The sequence below is a fragment of the Myotis yumanensis genome, unplaced genomic scaffold (genome assembly GCF_028538775.1).
Source record: "Myotis yumanensis isolate MYYU_CA2020_CCGP unplaced genomic scaffold, mMyoYum1.0.hap1 SCAF_7, whole genome shotgun sequence".
NCBI lineage: Eukaryota > Metazoa > Chordata > Mammalia > Chiroptera > Vespertilionidae > Myotis > Myotis yumanensis.
Window position 1 is genome coordinate 84,145,098 of NW_027223758.1, and position 22,415 is coordinate 84,167,512.

General features: G+C 53.6%; 1 protein-coding gene across 2 annotated transcripts in view; it reads right to left on the minus strand.

Moving 5' to 3' along the window:
- The window catches only part of MYO5B (myosin VB), a 196,325-nt gene that overhangs the window by 76,656 nt on the left and 97,254 nt on the right, over positions 1 to 22,415 (minus strand). For both annotated transcript variants that reach the window (XM_070421140.1, XM_070421141.1), the window contains exons 5-10: positions 14,383 to 14,539; positions 11,582 to 11,725; positions 9,983 to 10,064; positions 7,962 to 8,069; positions 6,751 to 6,860; positions 1,794 to 2,059 (exon numbers count right to left, since the gene is read on the minus strand). In XM_070421140.1, the coding sequence (XP_070277241.1) occupies positions 1,794 to 2,059; positions 6,751 to 6,860; positions 7,962 to 8,069; positions 9,983 to 10,064; positions 11,582 to 11,725; positions 14,383 to 14,539 (867 nt within the window). The remainder of the gene's footprint in view (positions 1 to 1,793; positions 2,060 to 6,750; positions 6,861 to 7,961; positions 8,070 to 9,982; positions 10,065 to 11,581; positions 11,726 to 14,382; positions 14,540 to 22,415) is intronic.

Genomic DNA, 22,415 nt, shown 5'->3' on the forward strand with positions numbered 1-22,415 from the left:
GAGGGTGGGGTGGGAGCTGGAAGGAGGGGAGTTATGGGGGGAAAAAAGAGGAACAAATGTAATAATCTGAACAATAAAGATTTAAAAAAAAAAAAAAATGAGAACCTGCCCAGATGGATGAAGGTACTGCTGCAGCCCTTTCTCTGGGGCCTACTGCAGAAGGTAACCCCAAAGGTCAGTGTTTGGGGAAATCCAATTAACCTGAAGATGCTCCTGGCGGAGGGAACGGTGCAGAACTAATCACTGCCAGTCGGGCAGTGGGTCCCCTGGGGCACAGGCCCTGCCATGCTGTCCCGGAGCCACCAGGGGGCTGCGCACAAGGGCAGGCACTCAGCTGAGCGGGAGCAGGGACCTGCCCAGGGTCGCGCAGCTGAGAGCCCGAAGCCCCGGGGAGGACGCACCTCCTGCTTCCCACGCTGGCAACGCTCCATCCCCGGGAGGTCTGCTCTCACACTTTCTCCTGCTGCTCTGACTGTGCTCCTATTCCTAGAGGCATGGCCCCGCCCCCTCCATGCTTTCACAAGATCCAGGTCAAACTTCCCCTCCCACAGAGCTTTCCTGGCTGTGCCCACCAGCGTGCTCTCTCCTGCCTCACAGCTCGTCCAGCACTAAGTGCCTGGACCTCGGCCGCCCGGCGCAGCTTCTCCTGCGGCCTCCTGTGTGGCGTGGCCTGTGCACAGGCCTCTGCGACGCCAGAAAGCCGTGACCTTCTGCCGTTACCTCCACTGCACGCAGCGAGGTTGGATGTGAAACCCAGTGATGGACAGAGCAGAGGAGGTGCCACGAGGGCCGGGCGGGCGGGGAAGGGGCCACTTTTAGAGGAGACGCTCCTTAACTACGGCCTCAGCATCAGGGGGGTCTGGCCGATCAGCCCCCAGAGCAGCCGTTTCCACGAGAGCATTGCTGTTCTCCCGCCGCTCCGCTCTGTGGGTCCGAGTTTCTATGTTAAGACAGAAGCCGTGGCTCCTACAATATGAAGATCCCTGAGGACTTTCTCTGTTATTAGCTTAGAGGGGGCAGGGCCTGGATCATAGAAGTGCACAGGGTGCGACCCAGCACATCTCCCTTCCCACAATTCCACGGGGTCCAGAAAGAACCTCAGACTGTGGCTCAAAACTTCATGCCACACTACGAGGACTACAGCGCAGACGGGCTGTGATCTGCAGTCACCCAGCGAGCTGTGGCAGCAGGAATGCACGCGTCTCCCCAGGCCTCGCCACCACACGTCTGCCGTGCCTCTCACTGCAGAACAGGCTGCTGTGAGTAACAACGGCCCTTCCCACCGGGTTAGAATTCTGACGGGAAGAGAAACCTCAAAGAACGAATGAACACACAGCCCAGACCTGCCCGGTGCCGGCCAAGATCACAGCATCAACATGACCACCGTGACTGGTGACCTGGGGAAGGAGGTCAGATGGTAGATGTAAATGAAGTATAACTGAGACACAAAACCTGGATTTAAGTTCACAGTAACTTCCAGGCTGAGTTGGGTGAGACACTTCCCGCTCTGGGCTGTTTCCTAGTTGTAGAAATGTATCTACAGAGTTCCCAGTGGGGGAGCTACTGGTGTTAGGACAGGATCTGCCCCCCCTCGGGACTGTCCTCCATACTGTGGGACACCTAGCGCCCTGGCCTTGGGCCACCCCAGTCACTGTGACAACCAGAAACGCCACCCCCCATTTCACACTCCCCCATTGAGAACTGCCAGGGGGTGTCCAGGCCGGGCGGCTCTAAAGTGCCCGCAGGCAGACACCCGGCCCCCGGGAGGCAGGGCAGGAGCGGGGGGCACCCACCCGTAGATGTCTAGGACGCCGATGAAGGAGTGCTGCTTGAGGGCGGTGTGCAGCGCCTTGTTGACCTGCTCCACGATCCAGCTGAACAGCTGCGCGTAGATGTGCTTGGCCAGCGCGTTGCGGGCGTTGACCACCTGCTGCAGGGACATGGTCTTGACGTAGGTCTCCGCCGTGGTGACCAGCTTGCGGTGGCACAGCCAGTGCTCCATCTGGCTGTGCTCCACCCCCAGCAGGCGGCAGAAGGCGCTGAGGTGCTCGTCCTGCGGCTGGAAGACGCACAGGGGTGGGGTCAGGAGGGGGATGGGGTTCCGGAGGGGCATGGCGGACAAGCACCCCTGCGTGCCCTCTCCCCCCTGCCAGGGGAGCATGGGCCCCAGCGCTCCAGTCTCACCAACACTCCGCTAAGTGGAGAGGACAGCTAGGGCCCGAAGAGTGTCCTTCAAGCTGATCATGACCCCTGCCACTGACCAAATGATCAGGGCGTTAGCCAACAAAACTCCCCCCTTTCCTGTCCCCTCCTCCACCGCCAGCTGGCTGCAGAGGGACTGGTTGAGAGGACACCCCGACTGCAGAGAACAGGTAAACCATTAGGAGGGAGGCGCTGGGGGCCAGCAGGACCCAGTGGAGGCCGTGCCACCTGCAGAGCTCTATGCGCAGGGCCTGCCCTCAGCCGGCAAGAATCCGCACTGACCAGCGAGGCTCTGAGGGGCACCGGGTCTCAGCTCCGTGCCAGCAGCGAGCCCTGAGCCGAGCCTGCACGGACAGCACCTGTCCGGTCTTCCAAGCAGATGTTCTCTCATCTTAGCGCCAGGGCCACTAAATCACATGTCACTGAACTTTATAGTCTTAAAGCTCAGGGGGAAAGTGAATCCAGGCGGGAAGCTGGACAAATGGCTAAAGTATGGGACTGGTTTTGACCTGAAAAATCACCGGGAACACGACCGGCTAACGCCACAAGCTGAGAGCTGGGAAAACAGGACTTCCTCCAGCCTAAGTCCCTTTCCCCCCACCCCCGACCCCGAGAAGCCCAGCCCTGCAGCCGTGCAAGGTCTCACCCAGGGGCCCAGGGTCCTGTGACCCAGAGAACCCAGCTGCTCCGTTGGCTGTACTTTATCCCGACCCTCCCTTCCCCCAGCCCCAACCACACCACCAGCCTCTGAGTCACTGAAACCAGATGTCCCACAGGGACTTGTCTCATTTCACCCAAGGTGCATGTTTCTTGGGCACTTGGGGACCCCCGGAAACCCCGCTTTTCCTCAGAGGTGCTCCATTATTCATCCGCCACCTCACTCCACACAGGAAGTGACCGCCCAGCCGTGAAAGGGAGGCCGTGAGAACATGCCGGCCGCCTCCTAATGGCCCTGCATTGCTGGTGGGACTCCTTTTCCGACGAGGCTGCCTAGCAGGCTTTGCATGAGGGCTACCACTTCCCTCTCAACACTCCATCCCCAGGCTGTGCTGTTTTCTCCTAGGGATATTTAAAATCTAAGCAGAACAAACACAATTACAAAGCAACAGAATGCCAGAGGAGGAGAGAACCTCCCCAAATCATTAAGGCCCAAACGTGTTCTATGGAGCAGTAGTTACAATAGTTAATTGGCTCTTAACAAAAGGGGGGGGCGGGGTGACATCAGGTCAAACACAACTGTGCTGGTTTGTTAACCTGTAAGCACCAGGAGGCAGACCCTGCACCACGCACTTCCTGGACGCTTAGAACCCAAAGAGCCCCCACTTTCCCACGAAATGGCCTAGAGCAGTGATGGCGAACCTATGACACGCGTGTCAGAGGTGACACTCGAACTCATTTTTTTTGTTTATTTTTCTTTGTTAAATGGCATTTAAATATATAAAATAAATATCAAAAATATAAGTCTTTGTTTTACTATGGTTGCAAAGATCAAAAAATTTCTATATGTGACACGGCACCAAAGTTAGGGTTTTTCAAAATGCTGACATGCCGAGCTCAAAAGGTTCGCCATCACTGGCCTAGAGCCAGTGGTCGGCAAACTCATTAGTCAACAGAGCCAAATATCAACAGTACAACGATTGAAATTTCTTTTGAGAGCCAATTTTTTTAAACTTAAACTACATAGGTAGGTACATTGTATATAGGTATATAGGTACATAGGTAGGTACAAAGAGCTGCATGTGGCTCTTGAGCCACAGTTTGCCAACCACAGTGGTCGCGAGCCACATGCAGCTCTTTGGCCCCTTGAGTGTGGCTCTTCCTAAGCCTTAGGAGGACCCTAATTAAGTTAATAACAATGTACCTACCTATATAGTTTAAGTTTAAAAAATTTGGCTCTCAAAAGAAATTTCAATCGTTGTCCTGTTGATATTTGGCTCTGTTGACTAATGAGTTTGCCGACCACTGGCTAGGATTAAGGTTCCCAGGAAAATACCTTGGAAATGGTCATTCTAACCCAGTCCTCCTCATTTCTCAGATGTGGCCCAGAGCGCCTCACCCAGACACGAGAATCGGCGTGGGCTGGTGGGTGTGGAGAGTCCCGTCTTTTCACTCACTCAGCAAGTGGGGTTGCCATGGCCACTCCGCACGGACCCCCCACCTGCTCGCTCCCTCCCGCAAACAGAAAGCCATCCGTGGCAAAGGGAGGTGCCTGGGGGCTGCCTGGCAGGCAACAGGTTCTGAGGGGGCAAGTGTCCGACTTACTCATCGGACCTATTTCCAAGAAATTCTTCATTGCCGGGCATAGCACTGCAGCGGGATCCCAACATGTAGACGGCCTGCTACATTCATGTCGCCGCCCACGCCTGCCCTCAGGCGCATCCCCTCCCCGGCAGCTCCCAGGTGCACGCAGTGGAGATGGGATGGGTTCCCACCCACCGCAAGGGGGTGTGGCTCCCCCTGCGTGACCCTCTGCTGACTGTTGATTATAGGTGCTAACTGAAGCTGATGTAACATCATGCAATTACATTTAGGCTTAATTAAATGATGTTAAATCCATTAACCAGAGCCAGCAGCACAGATCGCAGATTAGGTTTTTGGGCCCGTGTGGCCAAATTCAAAAAAGCAAATCGCCTCTGGCGTCCAAGTCACTGCAAGCGGCTGCATCTCCCAGGCAGCTCTGGTGGTCGAGGACCACGGTTCCTGCTGTAATTAAAGATGAAAGCCAGCGAGCAGAAGGCACACTGCGCACGGATGTCAGCGTTTCCCTGGGAGGCCCACCCCCCACCCCGCGGAATAGACCACAAGGCATCTGAGAGGGGACCCTCCCTGCATCCTCTTGGTGAGGCGTTTCTCCGGCATAGGCTGCGTGCCCAGCACTGTGCCAGGCACCAGCAGGGATGTGAGGCCAGGGGAGGGCGGCCCAGGCCCAGGGACGGGCAGTGTGCAGGGGAAGTTCGCTGGCTGGGCTCGGGCTTGGCTTTGTGACCTTAGAAAGGAATGTCCTCTCTCTGGGCCTGTGAAGTGAGGAGGATGCCCCTGGGGTCCACTCTGGCTCTAATCACATGATGATGGTCGTTAAGAACTGAATCGTGGGCCCTGTGGTAAGGCAGGTGCATCACCTCATTTGCAGACGAGGAAGAGGCCAGGAAGGTTAAGGAACGATCAGTAAGACTCAGATCCAGGATTTGAACCCTGGCAGTCCTGACTCCCAGGTCTCAGCTCAATGAGTTCTCTTCATGGCCTCTAGCTGGAGAATAATCCAAGACTCGCCAGACCCGTGGTCAGCAAACTGCGGCTCACGAGCCACATGCGGCTCTTTGGCCCCTTGAGTGTGGCTCTTCCTAAGCCTTAGGAGTACCCTAATTAAGTTAATAACAATGTACCTACCTACATAGTTTAAGTTTAAAAAATTTGGCTCTTAAAGAAATTTCAATCGTTGTACTGTTGATATTTGGCTCTGTTGCCTAATGAGTTTGCCGACCACTGCGCCAGACCATGGGCCTGCGCTCAGATGCCTCCGACTTGCAGTTACCTCCAAGGGAAAGGGCCTGCTGTGCCACGTGGTACCCAGACCTCTGTCTGTCAGGGGTCCTGCCCCCTCCTCACACTTGGCACCTCCCAGGACTTGGCAACAACTGGGCCTAAAGGAGGCCTGTGATGACCCCACTCGGAGTCACTGAGTCACGGCCAGGACATCAGTCTTGTCAGCACAGCCCAACGAAATACCTGCGAGCACGGCACGGTGCTGTCCGTTCTGCTCCGGCACCCGCTCCACCAGCTGCCCAAGGAGACATGTTTTTATGACCGCACATCGGGTACCACGCTGGGCACCAGGAAAGTAACAGTCATCGCGAGCGTGTATCAAGCGCCTTGCAGTGTGCATTGCCGTCACACAGATGTCTCAATATCCCACCCCTGCTCTCAGGATCTCGGCAAGTGTGGTCAGCTGTCCTATTTCCCCAATTAGCTTGTTAAGCTCCTTGCAGACGGTTACCAAGCGTGGTGCCTAACACGCCTTCACAGCCTTCCAGAATGGTCCTCAGGCTGGAGCTCCTCGCACTCGTGGGATGTTCACATGGGCCCAGGCAGCTCTGGTGTCGAGAGCTGCATTCCAGGGACCTCAGGGCACTTGCAAATGAAACCATCAAAAATACTGAGGCCCGGCCCATGGCTCGGTCGGTTAGAGTGCTGTCCCCATACGCCAAGACGGTGGGTACACTCCCCGGTCAGGGCACATATAAGAATCAACCAGTGAAGGCACCAACCCAATGCCTGCCTGTCTAGCTCTCTCTCCCTCTCTCAAAAGTCAATTACATGTACTGAATAGCCACTACATTCCCTGCCCTCCGTGATAGACATTTGATGGCAGCTGATTTGGAAAAGGATTTGTTCTTTCAAAACACTATCAGCAAGGGACCAGAAACCATTTCTGGGAAGAATAAATAACCTCCGCGTGCCCTCTAAACGCACAGACGCGTTTCGGTCGTGTGGAACCTCGAGAACAGGGTGAGCTGCGGACATCTGCCTCTGCGCTGGCGTGCGACTTACCGATACGCTGCAGGAGTCATCCTGGCGCTCGGCCTGAATCTCCACGTTTCCCAGGTGCAGGATGGAAGCGATTATCTTAAAAATGCTTATCTGGTGGGACTCCCTCACTCCTGGGGAAAAAAAGAACAAATGACACTCAATCTCCACAGCAGGATAGAAAGGGCATTTCACCTTTTACGGGCCTTTTCATTTTTTTTTTTCAAGGTTTGATTTGCCTTTCTGGGCCAGTGACTCCTAAAACGATTCCAGCTCCTCACCAAGTAATTGCCACTCACAGCACAGCTCAGAGGGCACCGGGCTCCCCGACTGAACGGGCGTGCCTCCTCTCCGACCGCCCTGATCAGACCAGAGGGGTCACGGCACCGTCTTCCGTCTCCAGGAGCAAAGGAGGGGCAGCAATCTGCAGGCTCGTTTTGGACTTAGATTTCCACCACACGCTTCGTGGGTGTCGTTATGAGTTTAATAAGAAGGGTCGTTTATCTGCAGTCATTTTCCTCCCAACACAACCTCCTGCAAACATCTGTGGCACCATCCAAAGTGCCGACGGGGGAAGGAGAGGAGAAACGCCCAGGAGAGCCGTGACGGCTGGGCGGCCAGGGAGCTGCTGCTGCTCCCCACGCCAGATGCTCCCGCACAGGGACAGGCACGCACACCTTCCCGAGCCACTGTGGCGGCAAACGCCGTGTCACATTTATGTACGCGGCTAAGTTGCCAAAGACATGGATAATCTCTTATGATGTTCACTTCGCTGTCAGGCATTATCCCGTCTCCTTAAATTGCAAAACATTTCAGAAGCAGAATAAAAGTTACGGAATAATGCAATGAACACCAGTCGACCTACCGCGCCGTTGAGGAAATAATACAGTTGTTCCCACATATTCCTCCCCAGCTGCAGTTAATTTTAAGGCAATCATTTATCAGGCTGAAAATAAGTCAGTGACACCTATGTTCGTGGGAGTAAACACGTGTCCTGCCAGGATGGAAACCTTTGCTCATTTAGCCCAGAGAGCGGTGCACCCTCAAGTTCCCACTTTGAGGACAGGTCAACAAGAAGCGTGGGCGCCCGAGAGCTGCGGCGGGAGAAGGGCAAGGAGAGACTCACTGAGGACAAGCGGCCTCCCCGTCCGCTGACGAGGGTGGACAAGCCAAGTGGACATGGCCATGCTTTTCTCCTCCCCATGAAAGGAACCCTGCAAGAGAGAGCTCCTTACCAAGGAGCGTGAAGGCTTGTCGAGTCTTCTCAAAGTCCTCCGCGTCATCCACGCCCTCGATGGACGTGTCTCCTCCCTGGGACGTGTAGAAAAAGTCCTCAGCACAGGCTGGGGAAGGAAGGAGCGAAGCATCAGATACAGGGGGGCGATGGGGGAGGGCGAGCTTCACCCCCCAGTTTACCCACAGACGGTGAGGCGTGGGGAGTCCTGCTCCCTTAGTAAGCCACCCCAGACCCAGTGACATCCCCAGTCCACGTCGAACCCTTTCCCACATTACCTGACCTGACAATGGCAAGTGGAGAGAAAACTTAAATAAGGAAAGACAGACAATGACACCCCACAGCCAGGATGAGGTGTCATGTTTGTGTAAAACGGTTCTGTGGCGATCAGGGAACGGATAAGATGAGCGAGGCAGGGGTCATTCACTGCGGAGTAGAATTTGCCCCAGACTTGTTTCTAAAAGGGGCCTAATCCACACAGGCAGGTAAGATGGGCGCCCACCGGGAATCCCAGGCTCCCGTGACCTTCAACGACCTTCACCTGAGCATCTCGTCTGATAAAGGAGGGGCAGCGATGTGCCCAAGGGGACATGCATCTTTGGTTCGTTTGTTTTACCAAGTTGGAGCACCCCTGAGCCATGGGCACATGGACAAGGCTGGGACCCTCGCTGTTTGCTCTCATCCCCCCACTTCATTCCTCTTCAGTCCGGCCTTGGGGGCAGCGGGGGACAGCTGGTGAGGGCCAGGCTCGGTCCTAGAGTTCAGAGCCCGCCTTGGCAGAGGGAGAAACGGCCACCGCCCGGGAGCATTCGCACTGTGGGGCCGGGAAGCTAGCATTTAAGGCCACAAACACACATGATCAAAACCACCCCGAAAAGCACGCACATTTCCCACACACTATGGAGCACCTTCGGGTGGTACAACCCTGCCCGGGACTTAGTATCTCCAGGTGTATAATGTCTGATGTCGACAAGATGTCGACATTGGCTGGTTTTCCTCCTCCTCTGAGCATGTGCCGTGGAACACGCATCAGTGGAACATGCCTAGATGCCCCAGTCCTTCCTCAACACCTGACTTTCCAGTTTGACCTACTGGCCACTTCTGAGTCTCCTTCCTTCCTCCACTCTGACTGGGTCTAACCTTCAGCGCCTGCCGGCTGAAGCCTGTTGCAAAAGCTTAGCCAGTCTCCTGCTTCTGCCCCGTCCCTGGAACAGCCAGTAACTCGCTCCCCCAGCTCTCCGTTAAAGCGCAGAGACCCCTCCTGCCCCGCTGCCCTCAAGGCAGAGGTCAAAGGCCCTCGAAGAGCCTGCTGGGCCTTTCTCCATGAAGTGGCCTCCCCTGTCCCACACTCAGGCCTGTCCTTCCCCACTTCTCCGTCCCAGCTTCCTGCTGTCATTCCTCAGCTCACCCCCGTCTGCCCCTTAAATGGCCCTGCTCCCCATTTCCCACCTTGCACCCCGTGCTCCATGCCACTGAGCTTTACCAGTGCCTCCGCCGGTCAAGCCCACAGTGCCAGGCCCAGCTAGGAAGCAAACAGCTCAGTCCCCAGCCCCCGCCCACACAGCCTGAGCCGGAAGCATCAGGCGACACCTCTGCCCAGGAACGAGCGCCTAGGCCAGGCGTAGGGTAGGAAGGAGGGCACCCTGGAGGAGCCGCTCACAGGCTGGTGCCTGGAGGCACTCGGACGGGAGAGGAAAAACGTGGACCCTGAACTCACTCACAGGCTCAGCAGAGGGAGATCCTCTGGAGGAAGTCACTTCAGGCCTTTGTGCAGGGACAGGCTCAGCCCCTCACATCTCCCCGCGCTGAGGGCTCTGGCACAGAGCGAGCGTGCCAAAGGCTTGGTGAAAGCACCAGGTCTTGTTTCCCTGTAGGCTCGCCTTTCAGAGCACCTCCTGTGAGGTGTGTCCCAGGCCTACGTGGAGGCAACTGAAGGTGCACGCACCTGCAGCGCAGCGCCCACCACCCCCGCCCCCCCCCCCCCCCCCCCCCGCCCCTGCCAGGGCCGAGACGTGCACTCACTCAGGGCGAGCTCCTTCAGTTCCGGGAGGCTGGCCGCTGCGCAGAGCTGGTAGAAGATGTGATAATTCCTCTCATCGTCTGCCTGGAGGAGGACAAAGGTCAGCAGCTTTAGGCTGATCACCCCCAGGAGCGCCCCCTCCCCATCCTAACCCCAGGGTGCTCCGGTGTCAGAGGTCAAGACTTCTCCACATCTGCCCCTCAATCCCACCTTCGATCTTCCAGCCTCTCAAGTGGGGCCTTCTTACAACCGGGGGGGTTTCCCCTCTGAAATGAAAACGTTATTTCCTTTTCCCTGCTATGAACATCATTGCTATTCCGCACACGGCGCGTCCGCCATCAGCACCCACTCAGCCAGCCGTGCTGCCGGCTCCGGCTGCATAGACACACCTCCCGCTGTGGGCTCCTGTCTCCTCGGGAGGCCTGGGGCTGAGGAAGAGCCCGCTCTGGCCCACTGCCAGGCTGGGCAGCAGGAAAGGTCCCCGAGTGAGGCAGGGCTGAGGGCACAATTTGGGCCAGACCTGCCCTAAGTTGGCACTGGTGTTGGCATCGGGTTGGTGGTGGTGGTGGTGGTGGTGGTGGTGGTGGGGAGGCCCAAATAAGGGGAGCCGGGGGAGGAAAGCTCCTGGGTGCTGAGGGGAGAGTCTGGCAGAGCCTGGGCAGCACCCCACCCGCCCCTTGTACAGTGGGCTGTGTGCTTGGCTGCAGGGAAATGAAGACCGTGGGGCTGTCTAGTCAAACCTGGGAGGTGCAGAAGCAGCCTCGGCAACACAGGAAAGAAAAGAGACCAAGCTGGCTAAGGAGATCGGGAAGCCATTGGCAAGAGTCAGCATGGAGATGGTGCCACGAGACACGAACACCTGAGGCCTCTTTTGATGTCCCCTTTGGAGGCGGCTGAAATGCCAGGGCCAGGAAGCCATTCGCCCGGGGAGAGTGTGCGGCCGGCTCACACCGGGGCACAGACCAGCATCTCGGGCCCGGGATGGGACATCGAAAGGAGCTGGAGGAGGCCCGTTCTCCTGCTGGGAGCCGACTGACCTCCACCAGAGGCCGGGGGGAGGCGGAGGGGGCCACCCAGAGGCCGAAGAGCAGTGGGAAGAAGGGAACGGAAGGCGAGCACAGAAATGAGGAACCGAGTCCGGGGAGAAGCGGGAACCCCATTAATTTGAAAAGGAAACTGGGTTGGTTTTTGCCTTTTTTATAACCTGCCAAGTAGGAAGGTTCCCGGGCGAGCTCAGCCCCATAGACGCCGTGTGGCATCCCCTGGCCATGCCGCTGGAACCCACGGAGGACTCCTTCCTCGCGGCCCCTTCGGGGTCGAGCACCGGCTTGCACCTAACGGGCACTCAGTATATGTGTGTTGATTGAATCTGAACACAATACTCACTGAGAAATAACTGGTACCATGTTTTCCAGGCATGATGCCTACAGCACTTGAATGCGTACTTAATGATGGAAGGAGAGAAATAAAACCAAACGAACAAGCATCTCCCATTCCAGGCTCAGAGGGCGAGTTGCTCTTTGGATACAGGGCGTGGGGTCGGGGAGCAAGTATCAGCGTCCATGGGGGAAACATACAGAACGGCCCCGTCGCCCCCTCACCTGGAAGACCACCCTGGACTTCTCCAGCAGGTAGGTCCTCATGTTGGCCCCGATGATGTGGTACCTCTTGTCAAAGCCAATCTGAATATACTTCCCAAAGCGGCTGCTGTTGTCATTGCGGGTGGTTTTGGCATTTCCGATGGCCTGTTCAGAACAGACAAATGAAAGATGAGCAAGACGATGGGGGGCTTGCCCGACGTCTGGGGAGCGCTGCTGAGGGACACGCCCGCGTTACCTCACCAGGCTGCGTCAGGGAGTGACAGGATGGGTCTACACGTACTTTTAAAGTATGAAATGGTACCCACACAGGGAAGAGGTTGTATTATTACTACCAAACCCATAATCCCTGCTCTGGGAATGAAGAACTTCCCACGTCTGTGTGTGTGAAGAACTTGCATGTCATTCCTTGGCTTTTAAACCCAGGCTGGGTTTTTCTGGTGACTGACCTAGGAAACATGTTGATGCAGGAGGGAAGCAAGTCCAACTGCTATGAATGATACAAACCCAAGCTTCGACCATCACTGAGTCCAGAGTCCAACAACAGAGGCAGATACGATGCAAGGAGTTAAAAGTTGGAAAAGGAGCAAATGATAGAAGCAGGAAATTACAGAAGAAACTCACATGACTGATGAACATCAGAAAAAGACACACGGCCTCAGCGGTAATCGGAGAGCGGCAGGCTAAACCGACAGTCCAGAGTGGCAGTAACCAAGGGCTTTGAGACTATGAAATGAGGATGAGGCTGTAAGGAAAAGGAGACTCGCACACGGCTGGTTCAATGTAAATGGGGACAACCGTCTGGGCACATCGATAAAACTGAATACCCAGGCCCCTACAACTCATCACCGCTACTTCCAGACAGTACCTAGAGGCTGCACGTGGCAATAAAAATATATAACCTAAATGTCTACCAATAGGGGGAAGAGACACATAAAATGTGGAACAGTCATACAATGGATACCATAAAGCTGTTCAACAAAGTACATCAGAGCATGATTCATGGATAAATAAAAAGACGCTGAGTGGCAAGCATTCACGAGATGCTGGATAGCATGTGGCTCCATGCATGGGGAACATCACGGAACAGGCTTCTTATTTGCATGCACACATATGGAGTAAAATAAAAGTGGACTGGAACGTGTCATTTCAATGTAATTGAGATTATTCAATAACCAGGTACCTACTGTGCAGTGTGGGAGCAGAAGGAAGGGAGCCATTAGCTGGGCCCAGCAGACTGAAAACAGTTTCCCGTGTCGAATGAAGTGGATGTTAGAGGGTGATAGACTTTTACCCCCAGGGGAGGAGATGGGGATCTGACTACAAATGTAGCGTGGGCAAAGGGGCAGGGGTATGTGAGAGCATGGACACGTGTGAAGTGGCTAGAGTACATGGACACATGAGAGAAGCTAAGAGGAGACGGGATCAGCAAGGGATGTTGAGGCAGATTCTTATACAGGTTAATAGTTAAAGGCTTTCTTGTTTCTTTATCTTTGAAAAAAAAATTCAAGCCCTGAGAATGTGCATAGTAACTGGTCTTAGTTTCTATCCATTTCCCTAACTGAAACCCTGGCCTCCTTTCTTTCTCCCAGGATTTTTTTGGGGGGAGGTACCCTCTGTGGCTCCCACAGTTGTATGCCAGCAGACTCGTCCCCCCAACAAGCCACGGGACCCCGTCGGCCTGAGCTTGGGTTCTGCCCCAGCTCTAACTGTCTCCTGATTACCAATGGCCCTTTAATCAGTGCTGACTTGTGAGCAAGTCGCTCCCGGGCTGCTGATAAGCGCTTACACGGAATGGGGTCAGAGAGCTCTGCGCTGACACCGAATCAGGCCAATCCGTCCTCGTATCACTTTTAATTCGAACAACTGCCACTTGGCACAGCCCCAGGGGAACTCGGCCTCCTCACACCCGCTCTCTCCCGGTCTCCCCGGGAGGCGCTGCCGTCGCTGGGCTGTAGACATCATGAGATGAAGACAGAACCATAGCCCGCTGCTTCGTGGGGAGGAGCACTCCTTCCCCGGGAGGGGCAGAGCCATCAGCATTCGGCTGTCCCCTGATTAAGACGGGCCTGGCTTGGCCATGACCCTCTGAGGAGCCACTGGGCTCCCTGGACACAAGGACCCGGCTAGACTCTAGACTTGTGACAAGTTGGCGATACTCTAACCCCACCCAGAGTTCTTCCTGCCCAAGTTCATATTCAGGATCTCCTGTTAGTCTAACACTTAATAACAGCTCAAGGATGGTAAAATTCTACATTTGACAGAATGAGCCTTCGGGACTTACACAATTTCCCAAGTCCCACCTGTACAAGGCAGAAATTTAATGTTTTGAGCCCAAACGATTGTAGCATTTATTTGCATGACATCATGCAAGATTAGGCTGGTTCATGTACACACTCCTTCCTCCTTTAGACCTTAGCAACGGAACCCCATCTGTGTATTTGGGGAGCATACTGCGCTCGCATGTCTCCCATGCCACAGCACCCTGCCTGCCCAGGCCATAACGGATACTGAAGACATAATTTTAGATCACTGCCATTCAAAAATCATTCCCAGAGTAGAAACTCAGATAGATGCTCGCATGCCCATGGTCACAGGAGCATTATTCACAGCAGCCAAAATAATGGAAGTGATTTCTCCCTCAGCAGTGGACAGCAGGCTCTCGGTGAGAGACGTGAATGCTGACCGCCTGGGGTGCTCCCAAGGATTCTTGTGAGCAGCCACCCAAGGTGGGCAGCCAGCAGTCCCGCTGCCAGCGGAAGGGACTCCAACCAGGAAGGCCAAGGGCGTTGGGAAGGCTTTACCTCCATGATGGGACTGGACGCCAGGACCTTCTCTTCGATGTTGGTGTCACTGGCTGAGCCGCCCACCGTGGCGAAATAGCGCATGGCGTACTTGGCGGACACCGTCTTGCCGGCTCCGGACTCCCCGCTGACGATGATGGACTGGTTCTTCTCATCTCTGGAAGGGAAAGCACTGGTCAGGCGCTGGCCGTGGGAAGGCGCTGCTGCGCCTCTTAGGGACAAAGGTAAGGGACAGGATCGGCAAAGTGGGAGCAAGAAAGGAGTTCTGAAAGGGCTTGCAAATGTCACACACCCTTCTTTATGACCCACAGGAAGGGGCGCAGCCCGCTAGTCACTCGGCCAGGTTCTCTCTGGATGCAACACCCCTTAGGTCATCGCCATGAACAGATAAATCTCCCCTGAGAATGTACAAGATGCATATTCTCACCCTGTTTCTGTAATATGCCCACCTTGTGCTACTGGGTAAGTTATCATATTTTCAAGAACAAGGATCCTTTCTTCTCCCCTGGTAGCTGAGCCTAGCGTGCCGGCAGACAGTTTTGAACACTTTTGTCCATATGTATGTATCACAAAGGGCAGCCATTCGCCACTGGGCAGGTCTCGCTTCAAGTTTCCCAGAAATGAGATAAACAGCTATCGATTGCAATAAGAGGGATTTCAGTCAGACTAAATGGAAGGTAGAAAGAAGATACTCTATGTCAGATAGAAATGCATCTATATTTATCCCTTTAAAACAGCAGGAAGACAGATGAGTAATGGAAAGAGCAGGCGATGAGGTTCAAGGAACATGGATGGTCAAGTAGAGAGTTGAGAACAAATGTTTGGGCCACGGGTTGGGAGGTGAGTTGCTGGTAAGGGCTACACTCAGCCATCTGCCTCCGGTTCACATGCGCACTGCCAGGAGGCAAGCACTTCACTTTCCATCTCCAGTGCTTGGCACAAAATAGATCCTCAATATATACAGTTGGACTAGCAGCTTCTTAGGGATCAACCAGGCCCTCTTTTCCAGATGAAGAAACTGAGATGTGGGAAGGTAGGTTTAGAACTCAGGTCTCCTGGCACCAGCCGAAAACTCTTCACACCAGCCCCGTGGCTTCCTGGGCAGAGCAGGTTATAGGAGAATGAGCAGAGCAGCCACCACCTCACCTGGCTAATAACCCACACAGGTAGGCTGCAGATTATCTGCACAAGGGGGCTGGGCCAATGGCCAAGAAACTGGGAAAGTGGTGTCATGGGGTTGATGTTAACTAGAGATGGATGAGAAAGACAGAAAGGAGCTGGGAGCACCGGGGAGATGCAGGTGAGCCAACTGGGCTGAGGAAGCCTTAACCTTCAGCCACTCTTCAAGGTCAGCAAAGAGCTGTGTGGTCAGTGCTCACACAAACCATCATCAATGGGGAGGGGCCTGAGTGAATCCGGGTGAATGGCAGACTCTGTTGAACAGATGAAAATGGGAAAAAAAAAAGTGGCTCTTGCACAACTGGCTATACAACGAAATGCTTGAAAATGTACTTAGAACCCGAGATCTGTTATTCAGAGAACGGAATAAGCAGCGGTTTTCTGAGACCTCTTGTAGTTCCAGGATGTCGCTGTTGTCATCAGTGTCTGCTCTTCTCTGCCTGTTCCTGTGAAATCTTTACCACGAAAGGTGGCCTCTGAAGAAGCCTGTGGATGCCTGTCTTTCCAATTCTCGCCTACTTTGTTATTTTAATTTTATTTAACATCCGCTGGACCCTGGGGACCATGACAGGTGTCATCTCTCTTCTCAAAGCCTTCAAAATCAATTCCTGAGAGAACTGTGCAGACACGCAGCCATCCCAGGCGGCCAGGTGGCTGACAAGCTGAGCACAGACCTCTGCCACAGGCCCGAGTCTGACCTTAAGTCTCTCTACCTGCAACAAGGAGGACTGGATCGCAGAGTCACACCCAAACGTGTGGAGTTCTGCCTAAAGTCTGTATGTTTAACCTAAAATAAATAGATGAGCCCAGGATGTGCTCTTATGTTGATGTCAACTTCACAAGTTTTGGTTATTTGGGGCTGGCTGTGGGGAAGATATTTATAAGGAAGGAATTCTACCCAACGTCCTTCAAAAACATAACCCAGCCCTGGCCAGGTGGCTCCGCTGGTTGGAGCGTCGTCCCAATGCACCAAGATCACAGGTTCAATCTCTGTTCAGGGCACATACAAGAAGCAGTCAAGGAATGCATAAATGGGTGGAGCAACAAATCAATGTGTGTGTTTTTCTCTCTCTCTAAAAAAATTAATAAAATAAAAATTTTATCCTATATAATAAAAGGCTAATATGCAAATCAACCAAACAGCAAAACTACCGGTCGCTATGACACACACTGACCACCAGGGGGCAGATGCTCAACACAGGAGCTGCCCCTTGGTGGTCAGTGCACTCCCACAGGGGAGTGCCATTCAGCCAGAAGTCAGGCTCACGGCTGGCGAGCGCAGTGGCGTGGCGGGAGCCTCTCCTGCTTCTGCGGCAGCGCTAAGGACCCCTCAGTGGACATCCCCCAAGGGGTCCCAGACTGCAAGAAGGCGCAGGCCAGGCTAAGGGGACCCCCCGCACCCGTACACGAATGTTGTGCACCAGGCCTGTAATATATATATGTATATACCCATGTGTGACTCCATCCATTCAGCCCAATACATGACTTAGCTGGCAACTGAGATCAAACTGCTTTTCAATAAATGCTTTTCTCCTGAGCCCAGGAATTTCGTATCCAGCTTGGCTCAGGCTGCTGTCAGGAAGGTACCACTACCCCAAACAGGAACAGCCCCTTGAAGGTCTGTGCCTCAGGCAGGAGACAGAATTCTGCGTCAGGAGCCCAGCCATCGCCGGCTTCCAGGGAAGACTCAGCCAGCAGCACCTGCACACACAGGTACTCCCAGTTCACATGGCATCCCCATCTGTAACACCCGGGAGGCAAGATCAAATTGCTCTAAACCCCTTCTCCTGCAAAAATGTCCCATCAAACCACAGTGGCATCTCCCCTCCCCATTCTGGCGGGGGGCCCCGGGGCTTCATTCTTTATTCTTCCTGACTGTGCAGAGGCCTGAAGCTAGCCCAGCTCAAACCGATCTTCTCTTCCTTGATCTCACAACTCAGTTCCTGCTACTCAATCATCTTCTGCCTTAAGGAGGCTCGTCGTTGACTGTTTTTCAATGTAATTAATCACCCATTTACATCCTGGTCAAATGGTGTACAAAACCCTTAGCCATGTGTCGCTTGCTTGGGATTCACAGCTCTTCCCATTTTAAAGAAGCCAAACCTGCAAGTTGGAAAGCCAGGTGACATGCCCAATGCAACCCCAGCCCACACGCGAACACGGGCTCCCGTCTGCTGCGTGATCCCTCTGGGCTGGGCCGTGACATCCCTATCGTCCTTATACCCTTTGCTGAATAATAAAGCACCCCTGAGTGAACTCCCCTAACAAACCTGGCCTCGTCGAAGAGAGACACGAACCAGGTGTCCTCAGCTTCTTCGATGAAACGTCACTTCAGAAGCCCTTCCCTCACCACCTACTTCACAGCATTCACCATACAACTTGACTGGTCTCCCCTCCAGAACAGAAGCCCATGGTGGTCCATCTCAGAGGCAGGGGCTTGGATGGGCCGGCGTGTGTCAAGAGGACAGCCCAGCAAGGGCTAGCACATAGTCTCACATAGAGTGGTCCATACAGCTGAGCCCAGGGTCTGGTGTGCAATTCACTGCCCACAAATCAGCCGTGGTGGTCTCTGCCCTGTACCAGTCTCTGGGGCTCGCCCAGGAGAAGGGGCCCGAGCACAGGGGTCCCACCCCTCAGACAGGCAAACTCTACTTCCCTGAACGGGGCACTCCCGAGAGAGGACAGAGAGTGGGGGACCATTCACGCCGGAGCCCCTACCCACAGCGCAGTCTCCAAACAAGAGGGAGGGGCAGTGTGGCTCAGACCCAGTAGGAAGGATGCCCTCTCTGCACACACCATTAAGTCCCTCCGCCGTTTCCTCCTCCAGTGACAAAGCATCCGAAAATTTGGGTGTGTCAGTAGAATACATTCGGTTCCCTAATGGGATCATCAATCTACTGCTTCTTGCCTGCCTGTGCCTGTCTAGCCTCTAATTATATTTTCAACACCCTCTCACAACCCAGATCACCTACTACTGCTGTGTTTTTAACTAGGCTAGAGGCTGGGGACACCAAGGATTTTTAATTGAGAATTTGTTCAACCAAAATGTTTGTGTCAGGACCACGGACAGAGTTAATAACTAGGCGACAGGCTAGGCAGAATAATGAAAAAGGGTCTTGGATGCAACGCTAAAAAAAATGAAAATACTTTAGTGGGATGATACCATCTTTAAAAAATCTGAAAAAGAAATAACGCCGTACTTAAGGATACAAAGACAGAACTCTATGAATACAAAATGGTATCAAAACCTTTTTAGAGTGGGGAAGTTAGGTCAAGTCAGGGGGAGGGCAGATAAGATTGGGGAAACAACTTTGGATTCTGTGGGGGAAAGAGTAAGGCTGAGGACCAGAGAGAGGTTAGGATGGAGGCTGAGTTAGGGGAGAGGGATACAGGAAATTACGGTGAGGCACCCCGGGGCTGGGACGGAGCCCACGGCCACAGTGACTCTAAAGTCAAATGCTTCCTCCCAAGGCGGGAGTCACTAAAGGGCACTTCTGCCGTGAGCAGGGCCTGGGCCAGAACGCTCCAAGCACGAGATCCTATGGACCCTGCCAACAAGAAAGCCCGGCCTCAAGGTGGGAAGGAGACACATCCTGGCACCTGGGGGGGGGGGGGGGGGCGCTGGGTGAGGGTCCTACAGGCCCTGGGTTCCAGGCCTGTGGGAGGTGGACCGGCGTCCCCGAGTCCTCTGCCATCAGACACTGATGTCCTATCCCCCTCACCCCCCGCGCCCTCCCTCAGGAAGGGCTGTGCACTCAGGCACAGCTCAGAATTCAAACCATCGGGCAGGCTGTCATTGGAAACAACCTAATTGACACTTAGCGGTCAGAGTCCTAAGGGTCTACTCGGAAAAAAGAAATTAAAGCTCTGACCGCACAGGAGCTAAGTACTCAGCGCATGTAATATCCAAGGATCATGTTCCCACTCCAGTTCCACGGCGGCCCCGGGAGAGCTGAGTTCTATTTATAAGCCGCCCATGTGGAGTGCGGGGCAGGTAGTGCCAGTGGGTCCAGCCCTTCCCTTCCTTGCGTTCCCCGAGAGGCTTCTCCTCGGATGTGCTGGCGTCACAGGAAGAACCCCGGGGCGCCCCAAGCCCACCCCCTGGCAGACAAGCAGGGGCGACAGACTGTATGATTCCAACTACATGGCACCTGGAAAACGCAAAACTGCGGAGTCAGTCAGCAGACCAGTGGTTGCCAGGGGAGAGATGAAGCACAGAGGACGTTCAGGGCTGTGATGACCCATGATGATGGGCACATGTCATTATGTATGAGACAAATGTATAAGGACATGGACGTACACCAAGCAGAAACCCGATGTAAACTGCAGACTTTGGGTGACTATGAGGTTTTAATGTGGGCTGATCCATTGTAACCAACGTACCGCTCGGGCAGGGGAATGTGGACACTGAGAGGGGCTATGTGTATGGGGCAGGAGTATGTGGGAACTCTCTGTGCCTCCCTTGCAATCTTGCTGTAAACCTAAAACTGCTCAAAAAATTGTCTTAATGTAAAAACAGAGATATGTTGAGGAAGATCTTAACTACTTAGACGGCTCATTCTTTGCATGCTGTAGACCTCGTAAAAACGTCGGAAGACACATTTGAAATCCTTTAGCATGTCAATGTAAAGATACTGTTTGAATTGGATGAATAGTCCACTATGGAATGCTTTACCCAGATTATAACAGCTAACTCATCCAGCACCTTCCGCATGCCAGGCACTTTCCATGTACCCAACAACAGATTCACAGACCAGTCCTAGGAATGAGGACCTATTGTGATCATTCCCACATGACAGATGAGGAGACAGACACAGGGAGTGGAGGTGCCCTGTCTGAGGCCACACAGCTAGGCAGTGGCGGCACGAGACTCAGCCTCTGGCAGCTGGCTCCAGCATCCATGCTCCGGACCACTGCACCGCACAGCCGCCTCTGAGATGAGGAGGTTGTCATGGTAACCCAGCATCCTAACACAACCGTGTTAGAGTGTAACCATTTCAACTACCACCCTCAGGCTAATACATGGTGTATTTCACAAGCAGTTTTAAAGAATCGCAAGGAAAGAAGGGAGGGAGGGAGGGAGGGAGGGAGGGAAGCAGACAGACAGATAACCCAAACGAATGAAAGAGGCAGCGCACTTCTCTCCGAGGGAGCTCAGATGAAGATCTATCCCCCCGTCTCCGGGATCGCCCAGCCTGCACTGTTGCACTTCACTTGTCTAAAGTAAGAATAATGTGAGACCGTGCTACACTCCAGAGCCATTTATTCTCTACTTGGGAGAGAAGACAGTAAATCAAACACAAACACAACAGACCTCCACATCAAGCCTGGCTGACGTGTGAGAAATGGAAAGTTCCTAAACACACTTTTAAAATACACTATTATCCTTTTTGTAAATTTATTGTTGACAGTATTACAGATGTCCCCCATTTCCCCCTTCTTTGTCCTCCTCCACCCAGCCCCGCCCCACCCCAGGCCTCCCTCCCCAAGTTAGTGGAGGAATTCCAACCTATTGCACAACACGAAGTGGTAGAAGTCACAGTTTTTCTTAATATTTTCCTCTATGACGTTTAAAAGGTGGGCCGAAGGGTTGTTATTAAACTACAAATGACAGGACACAAACTAACCAGGGCTTGAGTCTGCCTCCACTGCCCTCCTGCTGAATCCACCCACACCTGCCTTTCTTGTGTGGGCCACTCTGGATCTAGCCTCTCACTCAAGCTCGTGTTCTTGGTCCAGGCTGTTAGGGACCAGCGTTCAAGCTAGCCGCGTCTTTGACAAATGGCCTCACAAACTAGTCATCCATCACTTAGCCTTCTGAGAAATCCGTCGTTGGGTGATACCACTGGGAATACTAAAAAAGGAATCCCTATCATAAAAGATTTGACCTCGAAAGCCTTCCAGTTCCATGTGAGGAAATCTTAGTCGTTCTAGGCGTTTCATGACCACATACCCTGCGAAATAAAGCAAGGGGCTCTACCAATACAAGGAAGTCAAATGAACGGAACTGTCAAAATAACAATCGCACGCAAACGGGAAAAGAAATCTCGGCGTTGGGCCGCTGAGCTAGAGTTCATTCACACGAACTCCAATCATGACAGGTCAGTCTGGGCAATGACATAAGGAATAAAACTTCAGGGGCCCAGGGACCCAGTGGGGAAGCAGAACAAACCAGAGAGGGAATCCAGGGTGGGCAAAAGCAGATTTACAGTGTGAGTACGCAAAACACAACTTATTCTTGTACTCGTATTCATTAATTATAGTCTTATTTTCCAATTGAACAATTATACAGCTACTTTTACCCCACCCTCTAGATTGATCCTCAATATCCTAAATAAAGATTGGTACTAGAAATTTAAACTCAATTCAGGTAGACTCTAACTAGTTCCTACACCTATATTCGTCTGTTCTCAATACCCTCTCAACACACGTGACGTGGGAGGCAGAGCTGTTATTAGCTGGCGAGGGTGACTAATCAGAGAAGTTGCTGGGCGCGGGGCTTCCCCCTGCTCTTTCTCGCTCTGCCGCTAGGTATAAGGCACTTTCTGAAAAGACATCCCATCACTCTAAGTACTCTTGGTATTGCTTTTCTCAAGAAGTTAATTCCCTTTTTAACTAAAAAGGACATCTTTTCTAAAGCAGGCTATTGATCCTGCAGCGTTTTGTTCTCTGGTTCTGGGAATAGAGAGGACTGAATTAATTTCTGTCATCTTTTGGCCGTACGTGCCCCTCCTCTGGCTTCCCACACCATCGATCCCCAGGCAGGCTCAGAAAGCATTTGGTTTTAAATGCGCCCACTGCGGTCCTACAGGAGGCAGACGCGGGCTTTCTTCAGGGCGGGCCACTAGCCGCAG